This window comes from Athene cunicularia, assembly GCF_003259725.1.
Source record: "Athene cunicularia isolate RWA chromosome 8 unlocalized genomic scaffold, athCun1 chr8_part1, whole genome shotgun sequence".
NCBI classification, from domain to species: Eukaryota; Metazoa; Chordata; class Aves; order Strigiformes; family Strigidae; genus Athene; species Athene cunicularia.
In genome coordinates this window covers 19,143,593-19,169,918 of record NW_020799109.1, presented here as the reverse complement: position 1 = coordinate 19,169,918, position 26,326 = coordinate 19,143,593, and the positions used below count along the sequence as shown (strand labels likewise).

Below are 26,326 nucleotides of genomic sequence, written 5' to 3'. Positions count from 1 at the left end.
TCCCTCCTTTTCCTTTTTTCTGTTTGTTAGTTACCTGCTTTATCAGAAAGAAAACAGACTTGTTTGGGAAGAGCTGATTCCGTAGAAATTAATTCTTCTCTCATTACAAAATAAATGTAGACATAAGCATTGGCGATTAAGAAGCATAATTTCCTCTGCAGAAAAGACATGAGAGAACAAGATCTGAAAATGGTGCCTGTGACCAAGACAGATATAAAAGGATGAGGTTCTGAGTTCATCCCTACTTCACCAGTCTGGGCACAACTGAGACCTCACCAGATACTGTCCTCTTTTGAGGGCTGTGATTAACAAAGTCTTGTCTTACTGCAGCTAGCCAGGAAGCCAAGTGTTCAGGAACTTTTGTTGGTTCTGCAACCATTTATACAAGATGGAAGGCCAGAATCATTAGGCCATTTGGTGAGCTCCCTCTCTGCTATTTTCTGTGGCTACCCAGAAGGAGGTGGATCCAGAGTGCTTTCCTTCAACTGGTATGAAGATAATAACTACAAAGCTTTCCTGGGGATTGACTCAACAAGAAAGAAATCCAGTTATCTTTATGATAATACAACCAGTAAGTTTTTCCACCAAATCATTACAAAGTCTGTAGACAGTTACAACTTATGTTCGAATAACAATTTTAAGCAATTGATTCAGGAAATTAGAGAGAGGTGAAATGATTTTACTTCATACTTACTTCATAGTTGTAAGCAGAAAAGCCCAGGAATTGAGAATTGATGGAAATATGCATTTGCTTTCTATATGAAGGCATAAACATCATCATGATCATAATTAAGACAGTTCCTCTGTCTATCTTCTCATATATACTACTGATATCAGGAAGAACTAGATTCTTCTGAAGAGTGTTCAGGAAAATACAGTGCCGCATTCTGGTATTACTTTTCTCCAATATATTTTTTTTAAAAGTCTTCCAACTTTTGACATAGCACTTAGGGATATGGTGTGGTTGGGAACTGTAAATGTTAGGTAAATGGTTGGACTGGACGATCTTCAAGGTCTTTTCCAACCTAGACAATTCTGTGACTCTGTGAACTTGATTGATGGCCTGGAGCACAGGAATTTTAAAATCTCTCCTTTTAAAGAATACTCAGTTTGATACATGGCGGCTGTTCTCTTCCTGCATAAAAGTACATATATTTATAGCACAAATGTTCTACAGCATAATTAAATCTTACATAGAAACTACTTCAATTTACCAGTTTTTGTTGCTTTGATTTCCTCACTTATCTTCTTGCTATTGTAATAGCAGAGAATGCAAAGGGAAACCAATTTTATCTTTTGTATATTCGTTATTTTATCTATTTATTATGTCCCCTTCTGTTTGCTGGGGTTTTTTTTTCTCTACATTGAGAACACCAGCAATTTTTTCTGTACTAACAGCCATATTATAGCTGGTAGTAGATTTCTGTGTCCCTTCCACTATGATAGATGTGGTTGCATGGTTACAAAGTACCATACTTTCCCTATAGAGAGACTCCCACTTCTCACTGTTCTTGTTGATACTTGGCTCTACTTATGTCTGAACCTTCAAAAGACTTGTAAAAGGCCCAGTACTCAATTTTTTCACTCAGAGAACAAAATAGTTGAATACTATCCAAGTAAACCAATTACTTCATAGTGAAGGAGTAAAATAGATATGTTTACATTAAAACGTTCATTTCTGAATTATTGGAGGATCCAGTTCTGAAATGTTCCAGCATTCAGTAACCAAGACTGCTGGATCTCCAATCCAATAGTTTATACTGTGTAAGAATTAACCACTAATAGGAGAAAAACCAGCTTCATATCAGCATCATCTACAATACAAAGAAGATAAGACAATAGGAGAAAAGCAATTAGAGCTCCAAACTGCTCAGTGAGATCTGAGCTGTCTAGTTGCCTTCCATCTGAAATAACTTATTTATAACAGCAACTTTCAAAGGGTTACATTTATTTGTTTGCTCTTCCAATTTCCATGGTGCCTACTTTACAACTCCAATATCTACTTCATAGTCTTTTCCATCTGTTCAGATGTTGTGCTTCTACATTGAAGAATGTGCTTAACCCATTCAGATACAAAATGCTTTAAACTGTCCATATTGCCAGTAAAAAGCCCTGCAGGACATTATGATAGGCTTTGAGTACGAGTTGCATAAATACTGTCTGTCTTTTTTTCTGTCTTTAGCACCCTTTTGTAATGCATTGATCCAGAACTTGGAATCAAACCCTTTAACCAAAATAGCCTGGAGTGCTGTGAAGCCCCTGCTGATGGGAAAAATTCTCTTTGCTCCTGATTCACCGTCTGTACGGCAAATCCTAAAAAATGTGAGAAGTTCTGAAATACAAAAACATATATTTCTAAAAAATTGCAGTGTAAGAAACATCTTTTGAAAAACAGTGACCCAGCTACCTTAACCTAGTTAGATTTTCTTCGCAGAACTCCATTTGTTCTGATGGTCATCAGAGGAGAGACAGTTATTCTTCATTTAAAAAAACAGGAGACAGATCTTCATTGATTCATCCTATCTCAGTCCATACAACATGCTTTTTTCCAGCTCAAGTAGCCTTTTGTTGGCATGATTCTACACTTGCAATAGTTAAAATAGTAACTTTTATATATATTTTATACATGTATGGACATCAGCAGCTATGTGCAGTAAATATTTGAATGGGGCAGCTATGAGTCTTGGATAGACTCATTGAGACATAACACTAAGAGACCACAAACCAACAGCAACATCATGGTTTAGTATTATATATTGAAATGATAAATATTTTTCATTTCATAAAAATAGGATGGAGCCTGAACTTTTCAGTGAAGTGCCTGAAGTTGGGTTAAATGAATTTGAGCAGTTAAATCAAGGTTGTGTATGACCTAGCTGTTGGCCACCTCATAACCAGCAATTCACTCAGAACATCTATGTAAGGCACAGAAAAACTGCTGCTCATAGTTCACACAGGAAAACATCAGATTTAGAGCAGCCCAAGGTTTCAAATCTTAACTAAGATTTATCTGTCTTCTTCAGCTGCCTCCCATTTATTCATCTACACACATCATCATCAGTTGAGGGAAAGAGAGGAAGAAATTCTAGCTAAAACCTGAGTATTTAAAGGAACTGAAGTTAAGTGGGGTTATTTTTTCCATTACACTTGTTTGTTGCACTTGTTTTTTCCATTACATATACAACAAAAATTTATCCTTTGATTCCTGTTGGATTTTACAAATTCTTTTTCTGAGAATTATAAACATTTCTGCTATTTTAACAAGTTTATTAAGTATTGAAGGTAAAAACTACAACATTTGTAAGTTAGAGGTTTCACTGTCACTGAATGGCTGGATCATCAATTCTGTTAATCTCCTTAGCTTTCTAACACTCTTCTGCTGTTTTATTCCTCAGGCAAACTCCACTTTTGAGGAGCTTGAACGCCTCAGACTGTTGACCAAAGCTTGGGTAGAAGTAGGACCTCAGCTGTGGTACTTCTTTCAAAACAGCCTGCAAATGAATATGATCCGTGTATGTTATAACTTAGTCCTTAGTAAGAGCAGTCTTTCACCATCGTTTATTTTTACTAAGGGAGAAGAGAGTTTATTTGAAAGGTTTGGCTGGAAGCACAGCCTTTGCTGCAAGAAATCTGTGGCCTTTAAGGCTGTTGGACTGGTTACTGGGCTTGGTTTGAAGGCTAGTCTTAGATGCATTACAGTCTCTGTGACAGAATGTCAGATCCAGACGGAATCTAGAATCTGGCTAATGACTTCTTAATAAAGGCGGCAATTGCTGTTTAACTGTCTCTCCAAAATATCCTTCAAGAAAAGACAACTTGATTTTCTTGGGTTCTGTATAGGCAAAGAAGGCAGTAAGACCATGTTTTTGTTGGGCCCAGCAATTTACTGTCTTGGGGAATTGCTTATTTCCACACCTCTTAGATTTGGCTTTGATCAGCTGCAAGTAATATCTGTAGTTAAAGTTTATAAAGCAGTTTATACTAGAGAAAACATTTGGTTTTCCATAATTTTCTATATTAGATTAGGCATTTATTACATTTATCCTCTTGCTTATAAAGAAACAAGGTAATAAGTAGTCAAGACTAAATTTCTTCTCATTTGTTCTTCAAGTCTCACCACCAGTTCACCTCTGCAGTTGACCATTTATAAAATTAATTCCTTAGCATACTCTTTTGTACTACTTTGTAGCTGAGAAAGAGCTATGGAAACGGAAAGCTTACTCACTAAACAGGACATGTGAAGAGGATCATTGTAGTGAAGCTGTCCTGATGTGTTTCCTCAGGACTCTCTGAAGCATCCTACAGTGAGGGACTTCTTGAACAGCCAACTGGGTGCTGAAGGCTTAACTGCTGAAGACCTAATTAACTTTCTCCACAATGGGTCTCCAGGGAGCCGGGAGAAGGGAATGGCAGACTTTGACTGGCGGAACATCTTCAGTGCTGTAGACCAAGCTCTGCGTTTGCTCAGTCAGTATCTGGAGGTAAGGTCAGCCCTCCCACTGCTGGGAATACTTGTAGAGAATATCTTAAAGCAGAGTAGGCAGTGCTTGGGGTCTGTGGCAACAGACAAGAAGGTTAAAATCATAAGACATCTTCATTTGTTTCAAATTCAATCTCAATATTAAAAGCACGTTTTAAAAATAATACAGCAGTACAAGAACATGAATACTTACTGCTATGAAAAAAGCCTTCAATTTGATGATCCCCAAATACTGTATTCAAAATGTTGGTTGAATGTCTGAACACACTTTGATGCTGAGATGCAGAAGGTGAATGCAAAACCTCAAGGAAACATTTTTTTTGTAAGTACTAATGACTGCCAGGCCACTAATTTCAGCAAGACCAGGACCAGAGAAGCTAGTATTTTTCAGTAAGTCACTCTTCAGGTTTTCAAGCACCTGCTCAAAATTCATTTGAAACCCATGAAGGAGTTTCCACTTGTTCTGTAGCCACTTCTGACAAGGTGTCTGTGTGTCTTTTCTGGAATCTGTACCCGCCTTCTCTATGGTGGTGTGTTTTCAGTGGGGTTCTGAGGCTTTTTGAGAGTCACAGTGCAGGAAGTGAGGTGGTTTAATACATAAATAAAAAGTGCTAAAAATGTAGAGGAAAAAAATATCAAGCTACTATAAAAACACTTTGAAGATTCTTTGAGTAAGAGGCTACTGTGGTATGGGCAATCTACCTTAGTGATGAATTCATCAGACTCAGACTAAGTCCAGTGCAAAAAAAGTTACATTTTTTTAGAGGGCTAGGCAAACTGCTGCATCCATTCCTTCCCAGAGCTGGGTAAATGACACCGGGAGTGTTTTGCAGTTTGATTTGGTTTTGGTTTTTTTTTCTTTTATCCTTTATATTTCTGACTGCAGGTAGAAGAAAAAATGTGTTTGGAACTGGACCTGAGATGAGGTGGATTCCTACTTAGATAAATGAAATGCTAACTCTTCTTTGTAAACTTGTGAACCCTGCAGTGTTGCAAATTGAGAGTTTTAAAGAAAGTATTGCTGTTGGCAGTAATATTTATACTTGGGAACTCAACGGAATCTCTCACATGACGTTCATGGTTTTTATAGAGATGAGTTACATTTTATAAGTATCTCTGAAAGAAAAGTAAATATTTAGTTATTATTTCATGGTTAAAATTATTTCATGGTTAAGCTGAGCCTCAAGCTCATGGAGAAAATTCTGTTGCTATCTGTAAGCAACAGAACAAAGTCTAGCTTTCCTAATTCCACTCCAGTTCTTTCTAAAAGACCATTCATGCCCAGGAAAAAGGCAGGATCTTAAGAGTTTATCTGCTTTCCTATAGCTATCAAAAGAGGGAACAATAAACCTTTTGCACAAAGCTCTGCTGATTCTTCTGATTATCTTTTTGCATCATATTAACAGAATTATTTCTTACTTAAGCTGAGTGAAATACATTGCTTGCAGCAGGTCGTTGCTGGAACATCCACAGTATCGGGACAGTTACTGTACCTGGTAATAGGTCTTTGTGTCCTGAAGTTCTTTGTAATGAGCTTATTATTTTAAGTCTGCTGTTTGCACTGAGTTGTTTGCATTTGAGAATGTTTTCACACTGTGCCAAGCACAATGAGAACAAATAGCTCCTTTTCAGACACTCTATTCCTTACCATAGTATGCAATAAGGAGAGGCTGTGCTGCCAGCAACTATCTTTGGAGACTCCAGATCTCTGCTGAAAGCTGTGGTGCAGCTGAGAATCCCATAAATTATGCAGTGGCTGCTCATCCTCACCACCCCAAGAATTTCCTGTTCTTCCCTTTGATTACCTTAGGCCACAGAACAGCTAAACTGTTAGTGAGAGCTACCTGGTCACCTCTTTATGCTTATTATTTTCTGGTTTTATCTTCCAAAATTGTTCTTAGTATTTTAGTTTTGGTTTTTCCATCTTCATTGAACCGTTTTAAATTGTTAAATAATTACTGGGAGAAGGTCTGAAATAAATTTCCCCAAGTGGTTGATTAATTTTGGTATAGTGAGGTTTGTGATGGCACAAGCTCTGTTGCAATTCACTGAAGAAAAGCCTAGGTAGAGCATACAGCCTTTGTTTAGAATGCAGTTAATGTTAAGAGAACAAATTCTAGCTTTTGGCTAGTAGATTACAATATAAAATCTGTTTTCACTTTCTGATTATGTGAATTATTGCAACACTGGTGTCTTAGCCAGTGTTCTTATACAAGCTTTGGTTTCATTCTACTCACGCAGAAGATCTATAAGCATTTGTGGTTTCTGTTTTGAACACTTGCTGCTTCCTTGACTGGACCCCTGTGTAAGAGCTTATATTGCTCCTTAGCCCAATCAAGACACTTTCTATTTTGCAGTGAAAATCTAGACAAGATCACTTGTCCGTCAGTACTTTGCCAGTGGTATTCCCACAGATTCCCCTGGAGAACTCCATGAGTTCTGCTGCAGCGGCAACAAGTACCTTGAAAGTTATTTCTCATAACAAAGAAACAGCAAATAGTTGTCCAGGCACTATAAAGACAAGTTTGCACAACAGGACTTCACTGTGGAAACACTGACACCTTGGCAAGAACTAAACTGAGTCCCAGAACTCAGTTAACTATGTGGGATAAATATATCCCTAAAAAATTAATATAAGCTGAGCCATTAGTCTAATTTGATTTCTCTTCCAACATACAAAGTAGAAAGCTTTTCTGCCTTATTTTACTTTTTGATACGAAATTCTATGTAGTGTAATTTTGTAAAGCAAACTAGGAGAATGGACATTAGCAAAACACCAGGAAGTGTAAAGCTACAAAATAATGAAATTATCAATTTAAGCAGTTTTATTTTGCTGCCAGTGACAAATATATTTTCATATAGATCCCATTAAACTGTGGTACTACAAATTTCAAAGGAAACAGCTCACGATTTATCACAGGGAAACATTAAATAAAGGAGTCTTTAAGATGTCTGCCCATTAAATAACAAGTTGCCTGTGTGAGCACTTTGTTGTGGAATAATTTTTGGTTATTGACCTGCAAGAGATGATCAAGAAGACAAGATCAAACAAGTTAGCCTCCTGGAATTTTATGAAGTGATGTATTTCAGTAAGTATCTTCCCAGTCCAGCAGGGGGTTAAATACTTCTACTCTCTGCTAATGTCTTGCTTATTCTGAAGGGTACAAACTAAATATACAAATATCAGTAAGTTTGCAGAGGACACCAAGTTGGGTGGGAGTGTTGATCTGCTCGAGGGTAGGGAGGCTCTGCAGAGAGACCTGGACAGGCTGGAGCCATGGGCTGAGGCCAACTGGAGGAGTTTCAATAAGGCCAAATACCGGGGGCTGCCCTTGGGCCACAACAACCCCCAGCAGCGCTACAGGCTTGGGGATGAGTGGCTGGAGAGCTGCCAGTCAGAGAGGGACCTAGGGGTGTGATTGACAGCTGGCTGAACAGGAGCCAGCAGTGTGCCCAGGTGGCCAAGGTGGCCAGCAGCATTCTGGCTTGTGTCAGCAGTAGTGTGGCCAGCAGGGACAGGGAAGGGATCTGACCCCTGTACTCGGCACTGGGGAGGCCGCACCTTGATTCCTGTGTTCAGTTTTGGGCCCCTCACTACAAAAAGGACATTGAATGACTCGAGCATGTCCAGAGAAGGGCAATGAAGCTGGTGAAGGGTCTGGAGCACAGGTCGTATGGGGAGCGGCTGAGGGAACTGGGGGGGTTTAGTCTGGAGGAGACTGAGGGGAGACCTCATCGCCCTCTACAGCTACCTGAAAGGAGGTTGCAAAGAGATGGGGATGAGTCTCTTTAACCAAGTAATAAGTGATAGGACAAGAGGGAATGGCCTCAAGTTGCGCCAGGGAAGGTTTAGACTAGATGTCAGGAAGCATTTCTTTCCAAAAGGGGTTGTTAGGTGTTGGAATGGGCTGCCCAGGGAGGTGGTGGAGTCCCCATCCCTGGAGGTGTTAAAGAGTAGAGTCGACATAGTGCTGAGGGATATGGTGTAGTTGGGAACTGTTAAGTTAATGATTGGTCTGGATGACCTTCAAGGTATTTTCCAGCCTAGACAATTCTGTGATTCTGTGATCGGTCTGTAATTTTATAGATAACTAATGATAGAATTTGTAGCGTTCACAATTTTTTTGTCTTACAATGCCTGTTAAGTAGGAGTTAAATGGGGGGATATAAAGGAATTAGATTTTGATGATTTGGTGTCTTGTATATGGAGTGATAACATTTTACAATAATGACAGAGACTAAGAAGGAACACAGTTTGCTGTGAAGGATAAACTGCATTTTATTATTGAGGTAGCATGTTAAGCCAGCAGGTTAATCACATGTCAGAATTCAGTAGGGACACAATATTATCAGTAAGATCAATTGACTAGTTGACTGGCATTAAATAGGAATAAATGCCTAAATACCTAAGAGACTTTAAGATTCAAATTTATGCTCTGTCTTGCCCAGCACTTCACTTGACGAAGTGCTTTTCAGCTGAAGTCCATGGCTAATGTCCTTTTCTTATTGATATGGCATACTTTAGTTCCCTGGTGTTCACTCAGGCACTTCCTAGGCTGAAAAAAAAGTCTCAAAACTTGAAAAAGGGTAGTGTTTTGATTCAACTAGGCTGCTAAAAAGCTCTTGTAGCCAGATTTACTTTATAGCTGAGTTAATTTTATCTCCCAGATGCAGACTATGGAGACTGTTCCAGATGTTGGGACCTCATCTGTGCTGCAGCTTTAGCCTTTCCAATTCAGATATTTGTCTTTTTGAAGGAACCTTCCAAGTATAGTCCAAGTGACAGAGTTCACGTTTCCATGGTTGGATGATTACAGTGGCTTAAATATATTTTTAAAAATCATTTCATTCTATCTAATTAGGAAACATGGCACCATAGGCTTTGGCTAAACCTAGTACTGGTTATATGTTTTGTACAGGTACATCTATATTTGCTGTCATACTTAAATTGCAACAGCAGCTCCTGTTTTAGTAGCCAGCCTCACTTGATTTCTTACTTATCAAGATGGACATTTCTTGAGCTTGGAGGAAACAATCCTTCAATATCAGGAATAAGCTGCTTTCAGAATTATCTCATCCACTCGCATTGACCACAGCAATGCTAAATCTAAGGTTTACAGGTTTTTTAAGGGAGAATTATGTTTCTGAGCTTGTATTGATAATGTTGTGTGTTTTGAATTTGTCATAAGAATTAGACTAAGAATGAGAAAGCTTTCAGGAAGGATGAGAGAATCAACTTTTAATAGTTTCAGCATAAGCTTTTAAAGCTGAAAATAGCAACTACTTGAGATGAACCTGCCTCCCTTTTCTGTTATCATCAATGTTTGCTTTAATGTATACTTCTTACTAGTTTATTCCCATGTGGTTTTTCTCTTTGTGATTATTTGTAGTGCTTGACCTTGGATAAGTTTGAAGGTTATCTTGATGAAACTCAACTGACTCATCAAGCCCTTCATCTGCTGGAAGAAAACAAATTCTGGGCAGGTGTGATTTTTCTAGACGTAGGGCCTACAACCAGCAGTCTTCCACGACATGTGAAATACAAGATCCGGATGGACATAGATGCAGTGGAGAAAACAAACAAAATCAAAGACAGGTAAGTGATGGTTCCTTCTTAGATCTTGCCTGCATAAGATGAGAATAAGAGACATAAAGACATTAGAACCTGCATTGGATACATGCATGAAATCCAACTGTATACACCAACAGTCAGTATGTAATGCAGTGCAGAATCTGTCTGCAGTTACCAGGTACTGACACAAGTGGTATCACTCTTGTAACAGGCCAGGCAGTGGGTAGGTGCATGGATACACAACAAAGGGGATGTCTCTGCTCAGAATCTATTCAGTAACCTACTTAAGGTTTTTTTTGGCTCCATTGCTGGGAGAGGCAGACAAGGAAGATGCAGCTCTCCTCCACCTGGACAGCAGAATTCTTCTGTTCCTCCTCAAGTCCCCCTCAAATGGACTCACTCAAAGGGTAGCAAAAATAATTTCCCAGAATTGTCTACATAGAGGAATATGATGGTGTCTGGTAGTTGCAGTCTAGCTGTTCCAGTTTAATCTCCAAGGATACTGTATTCCAAATACGGTTATTTCTATTGTAGAACAGTTACTCTGCTACATAATTAATTTATGTACATTTGTCATGGTTTTAACCTGTCTGGCAGCCAAACACCATGCAGCCACTTGCTTACTCTCCCCCATCCTGGGGAATGGAGGAGAGAATTGGAGGGGTGAAGGTAAGGAGACTTATAGGTTGAGATAAAAACAATTTAATAATTGAAATAAAATAAAAATAAAATAATAATTATAGTAATAGTAGCAATAATAGAAAATACAAATGAGTAATGTACAACGTGATTGCTCAACACCTGCCAGTTGATGCCCAGTCCATTTCCAGCTAGTGATCCCAGAGAAGTGAGAATCCTGAAACTGCAATCCCAAAAGCAAGAGTGAGCTTCCTGATCAACCCTCATCTATATACTGAGCATAATGTTAGATTATATGGAATATTCCCTTAGTCAGTTTGGGTCTGTTGCTTTGGCTCTGCTCCCTCACAGCTTCTTGTGTGCTACCTGCACACTAGCAGGACATGGGAAGTTGAAAAGTCCTTGATTTCTTAGCAACAACTAAAAACATCAGTGCATTATCAACATTCTTCTCACACCAAATCCCATACTGAATCTGAAACACAGCACTATTGTAGCTACTAGGAAGTTAAAACAAAAATTAACTTTATCCCAGTTGAAGCCAGGACAACGTTTTTGGCCAAAATTGCTATTTTGTGTCAGTGTAGAGAAAATTAAAGGAAATAATACTTTCTCAAACAATATGGTATGACAGACCAAAGTCTAGAAAAGACAACTCCAGGCAATGCCTCTACAATTTCAGTACCTAAAATTGATTATTTGTTTATTTATTTTCCTCCTGTTTACCCAAATGATTTCTATGTGAACTTTCTTTTGAGGTACTGGGTTCCTGGTCCAAGAGCTGATCCTGTGGATGATTTACGTTATATCTGGGGAGGCTTTGCATATCTTCAAGACATGATTGAGCATGGGATTATAAAGACCCAGACCAACACTGAAGTGCCATTAGGAATTTATCTGCAGCAAATGCCATATCCATGTTATGTGGATGATGTGTGAGTAAAAGCAGTTTATCTTAATTCTGATTAATATTTTGATTGCTGGGTGCTTTAAGACTCCCAAGCACTAATTTTAATTCTAATCCTAAAGTATATATGCAAGAGCAATAACTGAGACATAACACTGAATTTGTCCTTATCCAGTCATAACCCAGACTCCAGAAGCCACCTTTGCCAAGATTCTAGCCCTAATCCCAACCCTGGCCTTTGCTGCATCGAGGCAACCAGTGGCCAGACCTGAAATGAACACAGAACACTGACTCCTTAAAAGCAGCAGTCTTCTTCCAGTTTAGCATATCACACAAAATCCAAAAAATAATTTGGAGTTTTTTGGCCCTACTTTTCCAGGCAATAATAACAGCCTAACCTAAACCATCACATTGATTACAGCTGAGAATCTCTTGTCAACAGGACACCCTGACTGTAATGCTTTGATACCTAACAATGTCAGCCCTGGAGCTACCTCTGTGATTACACAGGAACCAGCAAAAATGTGATCTTTTAAAAAGTTTTTATCTAACTAAAACTAAGCCTCATGCTGTAGCATATGACCAGTGCCTGTAGCAAAACTGAACACAAAGCACTGACCCATGTAAGAACAAACACTGCATCCTTTAGTTAACTGTGTAGAGTCCACTGAAGTGTAGTAAGCTTCTTTTCCCTAATTACATCTCTAAAACCCAGCTTTCTTGATATCCAAAGAATCATTTCCTAAAGAAAAATTGAACAGAAAATGCTTGTCCCAGTGGAATTGATACCTCTCTTGCTATCTCTGCACGTCTTGAAGAATCAAACAACCTGGTCTCTTCAAGTGTATTACCAAACCCTAACCCTAGATGTAATCATATCATATCTAGATATACCAATACCCAAAACTGTAGGTTTTGGTCCTTGAGGACACATACAGGCCTCACAGAATCCCAAGACTGTGGCTGCAATTCATTATTGCAGATAACAGGAGTTTGTTTTCCTGGTGAAGAGCAGAATAAAGAAGCTAAAGGAAAAACAGATCGTTTGTTGCTCTGTAACAAAAACCTAAAGAGACTGTGCTCCTGGGTGTGGAGATTTCATGGCTCCATGGAGGCAGAGGGGCTGTGGATGCTGTGACTCCCATTCATAATGCCTGAACCAGCATATATGTTCCAGAATTTATGAAGTGGTGCCTCTTGCCTGTTCACAATCTGCCTGTTCCAGTGCTGCAGTCTGGGCTACTGCAACTGTATTGGTATACCTTTCACTCAAAAAAGGGAAGGAAGAGAAAAAAAATAGAGAAGTAATTTCATGATTCTGTCAGCGTGCTCTGTGCAGGCAAATGCTAGTTCTTCAGATAACAGCAAATTGCAGACATACATAATTTGACCTGTCATTCCCATCAGTCATTACCTGTTAGTCTGACAAAATGTCACCCTGGCAAGCCTGCTGTTTGTTTCTTCCCTACTGAGAATACTGCAGAGGCAGAAACCCCATCTGTGCTAAAGTCTTCTGAAGCCTGCAGCAGCCACACACAGTTCATGGCAGATATCCAAACCCAGTGATGGCCTCTGCAGAGAGCCTGCTTAAGTGAAACAAGCACATCCTCATGCTAAGCGTCGATGTTGTGCTGTGCATGGCCAAGTGCTGGGTTACATGTGTCTACCAACAGGCAAAACCCAGTGTAACCCAGCACCATTCCACAAAATCATGGCTTTGTTTCAGCAGGCAGATTGCTTTTCAGGAATTTTGGGTGAAAAAGTGAAAATTTTCCATTTGTTTTGACAATGGAGTAGCTATGATAGCATATGGCAAAATGTAGGGCTCAGATTTAGGAAGCTGAAGGGTTTTTGCTCCTTTTTGTTTTTAGCAGCTCTAAACTTTTGGCCTTTGAAGAATCAAGTCCATTCGGTTTTCAGGGTAATTTAATCGAAAAATTACATTCCCAAATTCATAGAAAATGCTTTCAGCTCTTTCACCACAAAATCTTTCTCACCCTGACAGCACTCTTGGAGCAGTGCTTCACCAAGGAACATCTGCCAAGGCTAAGCAGCCATAGAGTCTGGGGGGAGGGATGTAGAAAGGGAGCAGCTCCTTCATCACAGCAGCCTGTCCCAGCACTGTCGTTTTAGAAGTGGTACTATGTATTACAGTCCCAACACATTCCCCGAGTCATGGTTTGTATGAATTTCAGCAACCTTTCTGTCAGCATCTGAAGCTTTTAATGCTTTATTTGTTTAATTCTTTTGCCAGTGAATTTTAGGAGCATAAAAAGACAGTGACACTCCCAAACTGTTAACATCAGCATACGTCTTAAAATATTTACTGTACTTCATAGTAGAAACATTATGGCAATACACTGTGAGGAGAGATGTATTTTCATGAGTCACCACAAGTTTTGTAGCCTTCAGTAACCCTTAGAACCTATTTGTAAAACAGAAATAACATTTATCTATGTCATGGGAGTGCAGCAATCATTAGTTCATTAATATTTAGGTTGCTTTGAAGTTCACTAGCAACATGTTACTGATGTTTAGAGTGAGAATTTCCAGTCCCATGTTTAATAAATGCATTATTCTCCACCCCTTTTCCTTTTCATAACAATGTTTTTCTGTTTTACCTGAATTTAATTAATTTCTCCCTTCTTGCTTTGGTAGCTTCATGATCACCTTAAACCGCGCCTTTCCCATCTTCATGGTCCTGGCTTGGATATATTCAGTTTCCATGACTGTGAAGAGTATAGTGCTGGAGAAGGAAATGCGTCTGAAAGAGGCTATGAAGAACAGGAGTGTAACAAATGGGGTGATTTGGTGCACTTGGTTCCTAGACAGCTTTCTCATGATGGCTGTGAGCACATTCCTCCTCACAGCACTGATTATGGTGAGGATTGCCACTCTCAAGCTCACTGTTGTCTTTGCACTGCTCATACCAGTTTGCTGTTGAGAAAGAACAGTGGCTATTCACAGGGAGATGTGGATGGCTGGTGGCCTGTTCTGATCACAGCATGCAGTAGGCACATGCTTTTAAGCAGATCTCATGACAGCATCAGCACTTCGCAGAGGCAGAAAGATATATCCACTAGTAAGATTTGTTGTGAGAGCCCCCACAAAACAATACATCAAGCTGATTACTCTGTATATTGTATTTCCTGTAGACAGAGGCACATCTCCCAATAAATAATAATTGTTGATTTAAATAGAAGGGATGGTAATATGAAGAATTTTAATCTTGTAATTCACCATATGTGATTAATTTATGAAATTCAGTGCTTGCCTACTTAGAAATTATATCACTATTTCAATGGAAAAAGAGATTGCATGGACAGAAATTTCAGGACAGCATTAAAAAAGAGGAAAAACCACTCTTTTGCTTCTGTGAATCAGAATTGCTGTAATTTTTTGTAGTTTTTTGGGACAGTTTGGATGTTGCCTCTAAGGTCTACTTCTTATCTCTGTTGCCAGAGAATCAAGCTCCTCCTAGCTGCTGTATTTAGTTACATAAATCTGTAGCATTTTGATAAGGAAGACCCTTGGATCTTTTCTGAAGTGGGGAACTGGTATTGGTATAAATACATAGTTATGGTTCAGTCCAGTCAGTCTTATCAGCCTGCCCTGATGAGTTGTTCTGGTTCTTTGCAGTTCCATTACAGCTTGGGTGGATAGAGAAAGCTTACTTTATTTGCTACACTGTTTTAATTAAAAATCAGAAGGTAGGTAATACCAGAGAGGAATGTGCTTATACCTATAATTTGCTTCCTTTCCTGGATTCCCTATGCCAGTGTGAAGCACCTTTGTAAATACATTCTTATGAGAGATTGTATCACTGTTGATAAAGAAATCAGTCTCAGAGGCCCAGTGGGATTTTGCAACAATGTTGAGACCTATTTATACCCTTATAGACCTATATGAGCTTTATATAAGGCTCAAAACCGTACTTGGGGTACTGTGTGCAGATCTGGGGCCCCCAACATAAGAAGGACATGGAGATGCTTTAGCACATCCAGAGGAGGCCATGAAGATGATCAGGGGGCTGGAGCACCTCCCCTGTGAGGACAGGCTGAGAGAGTTGGGGTTGTTCAGCCTGGAGAAGAGAAGGCTCTGGGGAGACCTTATAGTGGCCTTCCAGTGCTTAAAGGGGCCCTACAGGAAAGATGGGGAGGGACTCTTTATCGGAGAGTGTAGGGATAGGACAGGGGGTAACAGTTTTAAAGTGAAAGAGAGTAGATTTAGATTACATATAAGGAAAAATTCTTTACTGTGAGGGTGGTGAGACACTGGCACAGGTTGCCCAGAGAAGCTGTGGCTGCCCCCTCCCTGGGAGTGTTCAAGGCTGGGTTGGACGGGGCTTTGAGCAACCTGGACTGGTGGAAGGTGTCCCTGCCCATGGCAGGGGGCTGGAACTAGGTGATCTTTAAGGTCCCTTCCAACCCAAACCATTCTATGGAAACAAAGTTGAACTTAAAAAACAATGTTGAGACCTATTTATTAAGAGTAAACGGATAATCAGCAGCAGTCCACGCTCTTCTTGAGCTTTTAATCTACAGAAGATCTAAGGAAGAAAGGTCAATAAAAGTTCACCCAGTGGGTGGGTTAGTACAGAAGGGTCTCTGAGAAACTGCACTTGGATTCCTCAGCTGTGATACCCTTCTGGAGTTTGAATATCATTTAGGTGCAGAAGCTTTATAGTTTTCCTGTTTTGGTTTTTTTTTAAGATGCATTTTGTCAGGTTTCCTTACATTGTTTTTCCTGCCCATCAAGCAAGTTGTACTGAGGAGAAGATGAGATCAATGAAAATTTATTATGATAGTTTAAATAGTTTTATTTAATGTATAAATTTTCAAGCAGGCACATCTTGCTCGGAATCATTTGCTTATTAAGACAGGGACAGAATGTCTGTTTTCAATCAGTTATTTCAGTCATCAAATATGAATATGAATTCCACAGCCTATTGTACTCCCCTGAAGTCACAATCCAAGAGCAGGGATAAAGTTAGATGAAGGATTTGTTATTGTAATGACCTCAGGTGTTGAAACATTTCTTCCTGGGAGATTTAGAAGTCATATTAGGTAAGAAATATTGGCTTATTACTCATTACATGTTACATATCATTGGCAATTCTGACCTTTTCTGCTAGTTCAGAAAGTGGCAATACTTCTAAATTTTTCTGGTTTTCTTTTGCTTACAGTGCGGACAAGTACTACATTATAGTAGTCCACTTATCTTCTTTCTATTCCTACTGACATTCACCACAGCCACCATAATGCAGTGTTTCTTGTTCAGCACTTTCTTCTCCAAAGCAAATCTGGCAGCTGCCTGCAGTGGAGTCATCTACTTCACCTTGTACCTGCCCCACATTGTCTGCTTTGTCTGGCAAGACCGCGTGACTGTTAATCTGAAGATCCTAGCAGTAAGCCTTTCATTGATCATATTTTTTCACTGATATCATATTTTAGCCACCCTTCTCACTGTGTATATGAGTAACAAAGCATTAAAGACCTCTGCCTCTATGCTTTTTTTTTTATTCAGAGAAAAAGACCTTGAATCTCTCTCAAATAACTAGAGATTGCAAGTGAATAAGCCTTTAGCAGGCCTAGTGACCAAGAGAGATTTTCATGGCTTTTAGAAAATTCAATACAATTTATTTTACTTTTTGAATGCTAGGAAATCAGCATAATGTTCAAAAAGTTTTGTAAACTTCCTTATAAATCAAAGTAAATTTAACTTTTGGTATGTTTAATAAATACAAAGGCAATTCACAAAATGGGGACAGTTATCTTTCTTGTGCTATAACCTAGTTAACAGGGTAATATCTAAGGATGAGAAGATCTCAGGTTCACATTCCTTCTTTACCTGAATATAGAGTTGGGATTTGAACCCAAGTGGCAAAGCTCTGAGAAATACCTTCCATCTGAGAGTTTGCAGATACTCTCTGTGCAGTGCTTCATTGTTGATTCTCTTCCATTATAGGTAAGATACTTAACAATTCAGTGGAGCTGGAAACTTCTTGCTGTCTTTTTAAATGGAACTGTGAACTTACAGAATTATTCAGACTGATTTTTTGTTGCCCAATGAATCAGGAAGGGGAGCAGGTGTTTGAACCCAGTCTCATCATCTTTGCTAAGCATTTTATCAACCTAGGTAAAAGAGAAGTACTGTCTTCTCCTCTTATACTAGGAAATCTAATGAAAAAGGAAAAATAAAACATTTTAAAAGCTGTAACTAGGTGCAAATATGGCTATGAATCAGCTTTCTGATGCACTATACAACTGTAATATATACCATTTTTAGTTCTACCAATTAAGGCAATAAAGTGCAAAATGATACTGTCATTAAGTCAGGAAATGAGTAGGGCTGGCCTCTGACAAATTCTGATTTGAGAAGAAACCTTGAAACTAGCACACAGTCTGAGATAAAGACAAATCTCTTTTCACCCTAAAGTGAAGGAGGAGGCATCCATGTAAAAAAGTATATTTGCTGGCTGGAAGCGATGAATATTTTTCTCTGTTGCTGATAACATTTGGTTTTACATTCGTTGTTTAAAAGTTAGTTTCTGAAGGAGAACTAATTACAGGGGATGGTAACGGGCAGGGTGTGCATGTGTAGGGAACCTGAAGAAAAAATAAAAGCTTTTAAGGACAAGTAAAGTAATTGAACAACTAATGTATTGCTGGAAATAAAACATTTTTTACTTAGCACACTATGATAATGTCTCACAGAGTTGTTGGGATCCCTCTTGTCCATTTTCCTAAGGTCTAGCATTCCTGGCTGATCCTATGAAACAGCACTATATCACTCCCTGCTCTGTTTTTGCAGTGCAATGTTGGATACTATACTGGTTTATTAGTTTGTTGTGTGAGAACCAAGTAGCAGACACACCAGGAGGCATACAGGAAATATTTTATTTCTCCAAGATAGGCAGAGGTGTACACTGCAAACTTTCAGATGCATCTGTAGTATTTTCTGAACAGAGACATTAATAGAAAAAACAAGCTGTGAATGTTGTCTGGTAGCAAAAGAAAGTACAGCCAAGGTCCAATTCAGTCTGTTATGGCTAAATACTGCTTAGAATTGCAGCCATTCAGAGGATTAAACATCCCAGTCCAATACAAAAGTGAAACTACTTTTCCCTGATCATTTGCTAGACATTATCAAGTTTTGAAGTGCAGTCCCTAAAGGTCACTTTTTTTGTGCTTGCTTTACAAAATGTCCTGTCTGAGTTGAATGTCATTTTTCCTTTATTCCAGAGTTTGCTTTCTCAAGTAGCTTTTGGTTTTGGTACGGAATACTTGTCACGCTATGAAGAGCAAGGTCTTGGCCTACAGTGGGGTAACATCAGTACCAGTCCCTTGGAAGGAGATGAATATAGTTTTCTTTTTTCCATTAAAATGATGCTTTTTGATGCTTTTCTATATGGAATACTTTCATGGTATCTTGATAATGTTTTTCCAGGTATGTCAATTTCTTATTCATAAAAAAGTAGTGGTAGTTGTTGTAAACTGTGTTAGACTAATCAGTCTCTGAGTATTTATCTGTCAGAAAAGGGTATTGGACATGGTAGACTATGAGTTTTATCCAGTGTAGTACCACTGGTTTATTAAGGGCTTCCTCTTTCTCTCTTTTTCCTTTCTCCTATTTTAGTCCTGAAAAGAATGGAAAAGGAAGAAGAGTAAGGAGGATGCAGTTTTTTCTCCTGTTTTAAAATTTAAATACAAAATAAACCTACAAAAATGTCATCTGTTAAAAGACAATTTGTGTACATATTTTTCTTTTGAGAAGTTTCAACCATTTCTAGTGAGAATTTTTTAATTTTTTTTTAAATATAGAAATAACACTTCTAGTTCACATATATACTATGGCCACATTAGGCCAACTGTTTCTTGAGACTATATCCTAGGTAGCTGTGAAAGTCTCTGTGTGGATTTATTTTATAACTAAATGGGAATCCTGGTTCTAGTGCAAGTTCACAAAAGGATTTTCTTTGTTATCAGTTGCAAAGTTTGGGAACTTTGTGAGAAAATGGTTTGTCCTTGTAGCTTAAATTGTTACCTTGCTTCTTACTGAATATTGTTACTCTTATGCTGTACAAGCAAGGGAGCTTTCTTTTCATTAATTTATTACTCCCACATGTGAACTGCAGTTCTAGAATTTCATGGCAGATAGCTATCTTTTTTTTTTCTTTTTTTGCTTGAGTGGTTACTCAGAATTTGAGGTCTTGCAGATTTTCTAGCTATGAAGGAAAATGAATGATGGGTAAAGTAAGATGGTGCTTGTCTGCACACATCACTTATAGTTAATCCAAATCAAGAAAAAATAAGCATGTGTTAAGTGGTTTTAACTGTGTCTGAGGATATTTTGCTTCAAAATTAAAATATGACCTTAAGTCTGCTTTGTGTCCCTACCAATGAGGTATGCTACACCAAATTAATGCCTTTTCAGTTTTTAAGAAATATGTCCTCACAAATAAGTTTAATGCTATTTTAAAATACTTATTTTCAAAGCTGATTTGCAGTAACTTTCCTAAAAGTTCCTCTTTGAAGAAGCCCGTGTTGCAACTCTGTTTATATAAAAAAGAATGAACAATGTGTTATTTCCATGACCACAGCAGGAATTAAACATGAGTTTCTTTGCTCATAGATCCAAGTTGGTTTTTTTCAACTGGCACTTTACACAAAAGTAATGGCTCTCAGGGCTTCTGTTCATTAGCTTCAGTTCCTCCCAATATTTGCACTGAGTGACTCCTTGGCTTTCTGCTCTTGTGTTTCTGTGAAATTTCTCATAGCATTTGTCTGTCACACAAATGCAGACCTACCAAATCAATGCTGTAGTCTTTGAGTTTATGATATGATTTTCCTGGATAATCCTTTGAACCATATAGTTCGGCTCCTGCTCAAGTTTTCTCTGCAGCCAATCACCCATTGGCACCCTGGTCCTTTGGTTATTTGAGCATTCTGCTCCATAATGGAGTTGACTTGGGTTTTGCATTCATCCTGAATGAGAAGCAGTTATTTTAGCCACCAGCTTCAAAGGGGCATAATCCAGTCCATAACAAGTGCAAGACAACTGCTTATGGATGCAGACAGAGCTTTTGTTGTATTAATGGGAGTGCAAGTGGTTGCCTGAAATACAGGCTATTTTTGATAAGTCAGAAATAAGAAGACACTTTCATAAACAGTGGTTTTCAGTATAGAAAAACTGTCTTTCAGTGAGCATCACAAATCCCCTTTGCTTATTTTGAATAAGTAGCACAAGGCCAGTAACATCTGCGTTCAAAAGGATGCAAGTCTTAAACATAGCAGCTCAAATCCCTGCATTCTGTAAATTAATATGATCCAGGAAAGCAGTGGTGACTTGCGCTGACTCTGGTCTGGCCTGACAAGAACTGAAAATGTTATTGTACTTTGTCTTTTCAAAACAGAATTAACCTGTGACCAAAAAAGCCCATTTCTGCTTAAGAAAAGGATTACTCTGTTGTCACTTTTTCAGCAAGGCTGTGTGCTGAAATAACAGCCAGAGTCTCTTTTCTCATTGCTAGTTGTGAATTCAGGCCCAGGGTAATAAGTGTAAATACAATAAGCTTTTCAGTCATGTCAGCCTTTAAGTGTTAAGTGGACCTTAAAAGAAAATCCCTAAGTGAGGCTGGGATCCCATCTTGAGCAGTCAGGGTGTACCTTGGGATCTGCTGCCTGGTTGATGAGGATTCAAATTTATCCCATGTAGGGAGTAACTTCGTTCTGTAATTAAAAAAACATTCTACTTAAGAAAAGGTAGGGCAAATCAGATCACATATTTTCTGAGTATTTTATTCATGTCCAAAAGAAAAAAAAAATCTGCAAACAAAATCTGTTCTGTCAGGTACTTGGTGGTTTGACCTTCTGATATGCAACACTAGGGCTGCAAATGTTTATAATTATAGCTCAGACTTTGCCTAGATGAATTTGTGCATACTGAGGAACGTGTTTATGAAGTACACTTTACCTACTTTTTTTTGGTTTAGGGGACTATGGGCTACCACAGCCTTGGTATTTCCCTGTGCAGGAATCTTACTGGCTTGGCTCTAGAAACCCAAAATCTGAGGAAACAACGGCTGATGGTGAGTTCTTTTAAAACTTTAGTGTTTGGAAGTAAAACCACTGATCCACTTATCGGTGACTATGTAACATTTCCATTACCTGAGCTGCTGCAAAGATTAGACAGCCATAAACTGGGAATCTCAGTAGACACCTTTGAACTTGGGAGTGGCCTGCTATTATTAGAGTTATTAGAGGTGATTCACTGTTCCATCTGAGAGCCTTTAAAGCATGGGTTAACAAGCAACATCAAACCCCCACTCTCTAATGAACACCTTTTGAGACATTCAAAGAGTTCTCATTTGTGGAATGATTTTAAATGAAATAAATGTTGATCTTATTTCCACTGATGCTCTCCCATCTTTCTAAACCTGATTCTTTTCTATCTAGTTTGACACTAATTTAAATCTGTTTACTTTGGTTTTGTAAGGGAGATGAAAATTTATGCCACCCTTGGACTAACTTGAATGAGTACAAAAGTCCTGCTTTTGTGGATTATTTTTTTTTCTGTGCATTGATATTGGAGTAGCTAAGAACATGTAGGTGATTGTATTTAAATAGAAATTAATGCAGAATTATGTCTGGAATAGAGGCTTGCTGAAAGTGGTATTTTGAAATCTGTCTTAAATTTACAAGGTAACAGTGAAACCAATCAAAATGGCAGGTTAAATAGTTTCTTCAGTCTTCTCTTTACCATCTTTACCTTTCATCAACTCAGACAGACTACTGACAAGGCAGTCTCATCTCAGGGTGATACATATAAACCAGAAGGGAGTTAATGCTTTCTGTGAACATGCTGATAATACATCCACTGCTCACATGCTTTGATCAGAAAATAAGAGGTGATAACATTGGGGTTTTTTGAAGAGGCTTTGCCTTCTGGTGCATTCTGAGGGAATGAACAGGTTCCCCTTTAGATTTGCTGTGAGGGTATTCAGAATGGTAGAGGCTTGTCTAGATATTATGAAGTATGTTACCTGCTTTGGCTTTGCAAATGCTCCCCACCAGATTGGAATTTGACTATGTAGGAAGGAGGAGGAAAGAGCTAAAGGAGGACTTGGAGCATGTTTATAAGTGAATGGGAAATTTCCGATGACTCAGGTAAGATGTCAGCCACTTACATCTCATTGACTTTCTGTGGAATTTGGGCATGTCCTGCACCAGAGCTCCTTTGAATATCTCAAATTTGGAGCACAGTTGCTTACAGAATTTTAACATTTTCTATTCATTTAGTTTAGGCCTAAATTTTGTAGAAATTAAGTAATTTTTTTTGTTATCTTAATGCCTCATAAATTCCATGTGTTCTTTAATGTATTTTCAATACAAGGCAGACTCATGATTTCTTAGTACCCAAACTAAAGGTTGTGAGAAGGCTTGAAGGCCAAAAATATTCTGTTGCTCAGGTCAGCAACAGAAAAGTTTATGGCTACTACTTTATTGCCAGTTTTTTTATTTTATGAGTTTTTAACAGCATTTTTTTAGACTACTTAGATAAAACATTTTGCTTACCTGAAGCCTAGTTTAGGTGATGTTACATCAGATAGCTGAGCTGATCTAACAGTTCACTGTTGAGAAAAAAATGGGGCAATCTTGCAGTCCCTTCCACAGCTTTCATCCTAGTTCTGCTGATGCTTATCAGTTCCTGGTAAAATTAAGAGGTAGATCCTACTGGAAGCCTTTCTCAAGAAAAGGTGATAGGAAATCATGAATATGGATTTACCAAGAGCAAATCTTACCTAATCGGTCTGATTTTCTTCTGTGATGACTGAATCAGGGGACAAAGGGAGAGCAGTGGATGCCATTTAACTTGACTGTAGCAAGGACTTTAGCATGGATTCACGTAGTATTCTGATAGCCAAATTGATAAGATACAAGATGCTTGAGTGGATACCAAAGTGTTCAGAAAATGGACTGAACTGTTGGGCTCAAAAGATTGTGATCAGCAGTACAAAGGGGACCAGTTATTAGTAGCAGGGATCTGACAGGGACTGACAGTGGACTTAATACTGGTTAGTGGCTTTATTAATGGCCTCAATGATAGGATAGAGGGCACCATAAGCAAATTTGTGGAAAATACCAAGCTGGAAGGAACAGTGGAGTGCAGGGTAGCTCTTCAGAGGAACTCAACAGCCTGAAGAAATGGCTTTATAGGAACCTCAGGAGTTCAACAAAAGTAAATGCATAATACTGTGTCTGGGATGGAATAACTCCACAGGACAATAGAGACTGGCCACCACCTGACTGGCTGGTAGCTTTGTAGAAAAGTTCTGGTTGACAATATATTCAATGTGAGCTGTCAAGTGTGCCTGTGTAGCCAAGAAGACCACATGCATCCTGAACTTTATTAGCAAGAGTATAACCATCAGTTCAAGAGAAGTGATTCTTCTTGTGAGATGGCATCTGGAATGCTGTTTTGTCTAGACTGGAGATCCTCATTGAAAGGAAGACATAGAGTTACTAGACAGAGCTCAGTAGCCACCAAGTTGATTAGGAGCTGGAGTATATAACATACAAGGAGATGCTGAGAGAGCTTTATCTATTCAGCCTTAAAAGAGGAAGCGAAGGCAGAGCTAGACTTCTCAGATGTGCCTAGTGGAAGCATGAGAAGCAATGGATGTAAGCTGGAAAACAGGAATTCTAATTCAAGAAAAAAAAATTTATTGTGAAGGTAGTTAGAACACAAGAACAGATTGCTCAGGTTGTGAAATCTCCATTTTTGGAGTAGGTCACTGTGAGCTGAATTGGCCCTATTTTTTGAGAATTGAACTGGAGGTCTTTGAGGTCCCTTCTGATCTAAATTATTCCATTATTATCTCACCTAGCCTGAGTGTGCTGATACTTCATCCTCTCTTCTATAAAATATTGCCTTGGGTTTTCTCAAGCAGGGACAGTTGGAAAGGTCATCTCTGATTAATTCCTTTGTAAAAGGCATGTGATTCTTACCTATTTGAAGAACTAAGACTCTTCAGTGCCTCAGTTTACATGAACAACCATAGAACTTTTCTCAACTCGTATGTTTACTTCAATGATAATTTTCTTAACTTATTGTAACTGGTTAATGTGTTGGGAAGAAAACTGGATGAGAAAATGTCAGATAATGTAAATGTACAGCTGAAAATGAAGATAAACTGATAAATTATTTTGGTACTTTTAAAATTTACTTCTATCAGTGCACCCCATATCAGCATGCCCCACAGTGCCGTTTTAGGTGATGCGGTGAACTTGTTCATGTTGCTGTTTGTGCAACAAATAATATTATACAGCTCTATGAGCTAAAATTTCTTACAGCAGAAGTTATGTTGAAATTTCACAACAAAATTAAGTCCTAGGCCATCCGGTAAATTACAGTTGTGCTAGTTGTGCTTTAGGCTGTCAGCTTGAATTTGTGTTATGTAAAGAGCTCCTTCAGGGGCTCCCTCTTCTTACATCACTGTTCTTCCTGCTTCAAGCCTGTCCCCATTAGGGATTTTATGTAACTGCTTTTCTTCGTGGCAGCAAGGTCTAAGACCAGATTGGAAAGCCCGAAATTCTTGTACAAAACACCAACTCATTCATTTCAGCCTGGAGCTAGTCTCTTAATCTAAGTAGCAATTTAGCAGTTTGCTTTTCATTTAATCTTCATTTTGTTTTTCTTCCTCTCACTCCCTGTAAGTCTGGGAAATGTTTATATGGCCTTTCTTTTCATGTGGTGAAAAATTTGGTTTAGAACTGCATGTACAAAATATAAATCATGTATCTATATTAGTCAGGATTGTCTACTCTGAGTCTATAATTGCAAAATTACCAGTTGTCTTCCTTAAATATCTGTTCCTCACACTGTGAAGCAGATTTTAAACTAGATGGCTTTGAGTGCTGTGTTCCTAACCTGAGTAAAGCACTGGTGATTAATGTTCTTGGAGAGCTCAGGGCTTAAGACTACCTCCTTTTCCTCAAATCACCTCTAGAGATAAGTGGAAATTAAATTTTGACTAATTAAATGTTTGTTACTTTTGGTTTATGTAGAAAAAAGTCCAGAGTCAGATGGCTGTATGGATCAGAAGGCCATGGAAGCGGAAAAAAATGAAATCGGAACCAAAAAATCTGAAGAACCTGAAAAGCCAGAAGAAAAGAGTTCCAACCAGGGGGAAAAGGATGGTAAAAACAAACAATGTAAACACAAACGACAAAAAGAACCCAGCCAGCAGGGGAAGCCCAAAACAGATGTCCAGGACAAAGATGAAATTAACAGTAAGGAGCCATAGCAACTTGAGTACTTCTGAGATACCATACACGTTGCACTTGATAGACTAGATGTAGGAATGGAGTCAAACTACAAGAGCCCAGTAGGCTACAGAGGATAGCATGAGACTGCCAGAGCTAAACTCAGGAGAGGCACTCTCCCAGCTACCCTCTTACTGACTCCTCTACATCCACGATCCCTTAGAATATTTTAGACACTACACATAATCAAGCTGCCTTCCAGAAGAGCTCTGTAACTTGTTTTTTATCGTGCAAATTCAGGCTATTTCTATGGCCTGGTGTTTATGCTTTAAGTTAGTGTTCATGCTGAGGGAAGCCTCAGAAACATATACATTGACTTAGAATTAAAGAGAGCCATGACTTCAATAAAAATACTTACGCTGAGAGGAATGTTCTTCCCTCCTAGCCACCCCCCCCCCCCC

General features: G+C 38.7%; 1 protein-coding gene across 1 annotated transcript in view; it reads left to right on the top strand.

Moving 5' to 3' along the window:
• Positions 1-26,326, top strand: part of ABCA4 (ATP binding cassette subfamily A member 4) — an 86,931-nt gene that overhangs the window by 27,267 nt on the left and 33,338 nt on the right. Inside the window, exons 10-20 of the mRNA XM_026854464.1 lie at positions 331-571; positions 2,183-2,322; positions 3,396-3,512; positions 4,284-4,481; positions 9,871-10,076; positions 11,450-11,626; positions 14,257-14,479; positions 16,784-17,005; positions 18,843-19,047; positions 21,593-21,688; positions 25,668-25,892. Of these exons, the coding sequence (XP_026710265.1) occupies positions 331-571; positions 2,183-2,322; positions 3,396-3,512; positions 4,284-4,481; positions 9,871-10,076; positions 11,450-11,626; positions 14,257-14,479; positions 16,784-17,005; positions 18,843-19,047; positions 21,593-21,688; positions 25,668-25,892 (2,050 nt within the window). The remainder of the gene's footprint in view (positions 1-330; positions 572-2,182; positions 2,323-3,395; positions 3,513-4,283; positions 4,482-9,870; positions 10,077-11,449; positions 11,627-14,256; positions 14,480-16,783; positions 17,006-18,842; positions 19,048-21,592; positions 21,689-25,667; positions 25,893-26,326) is intronic.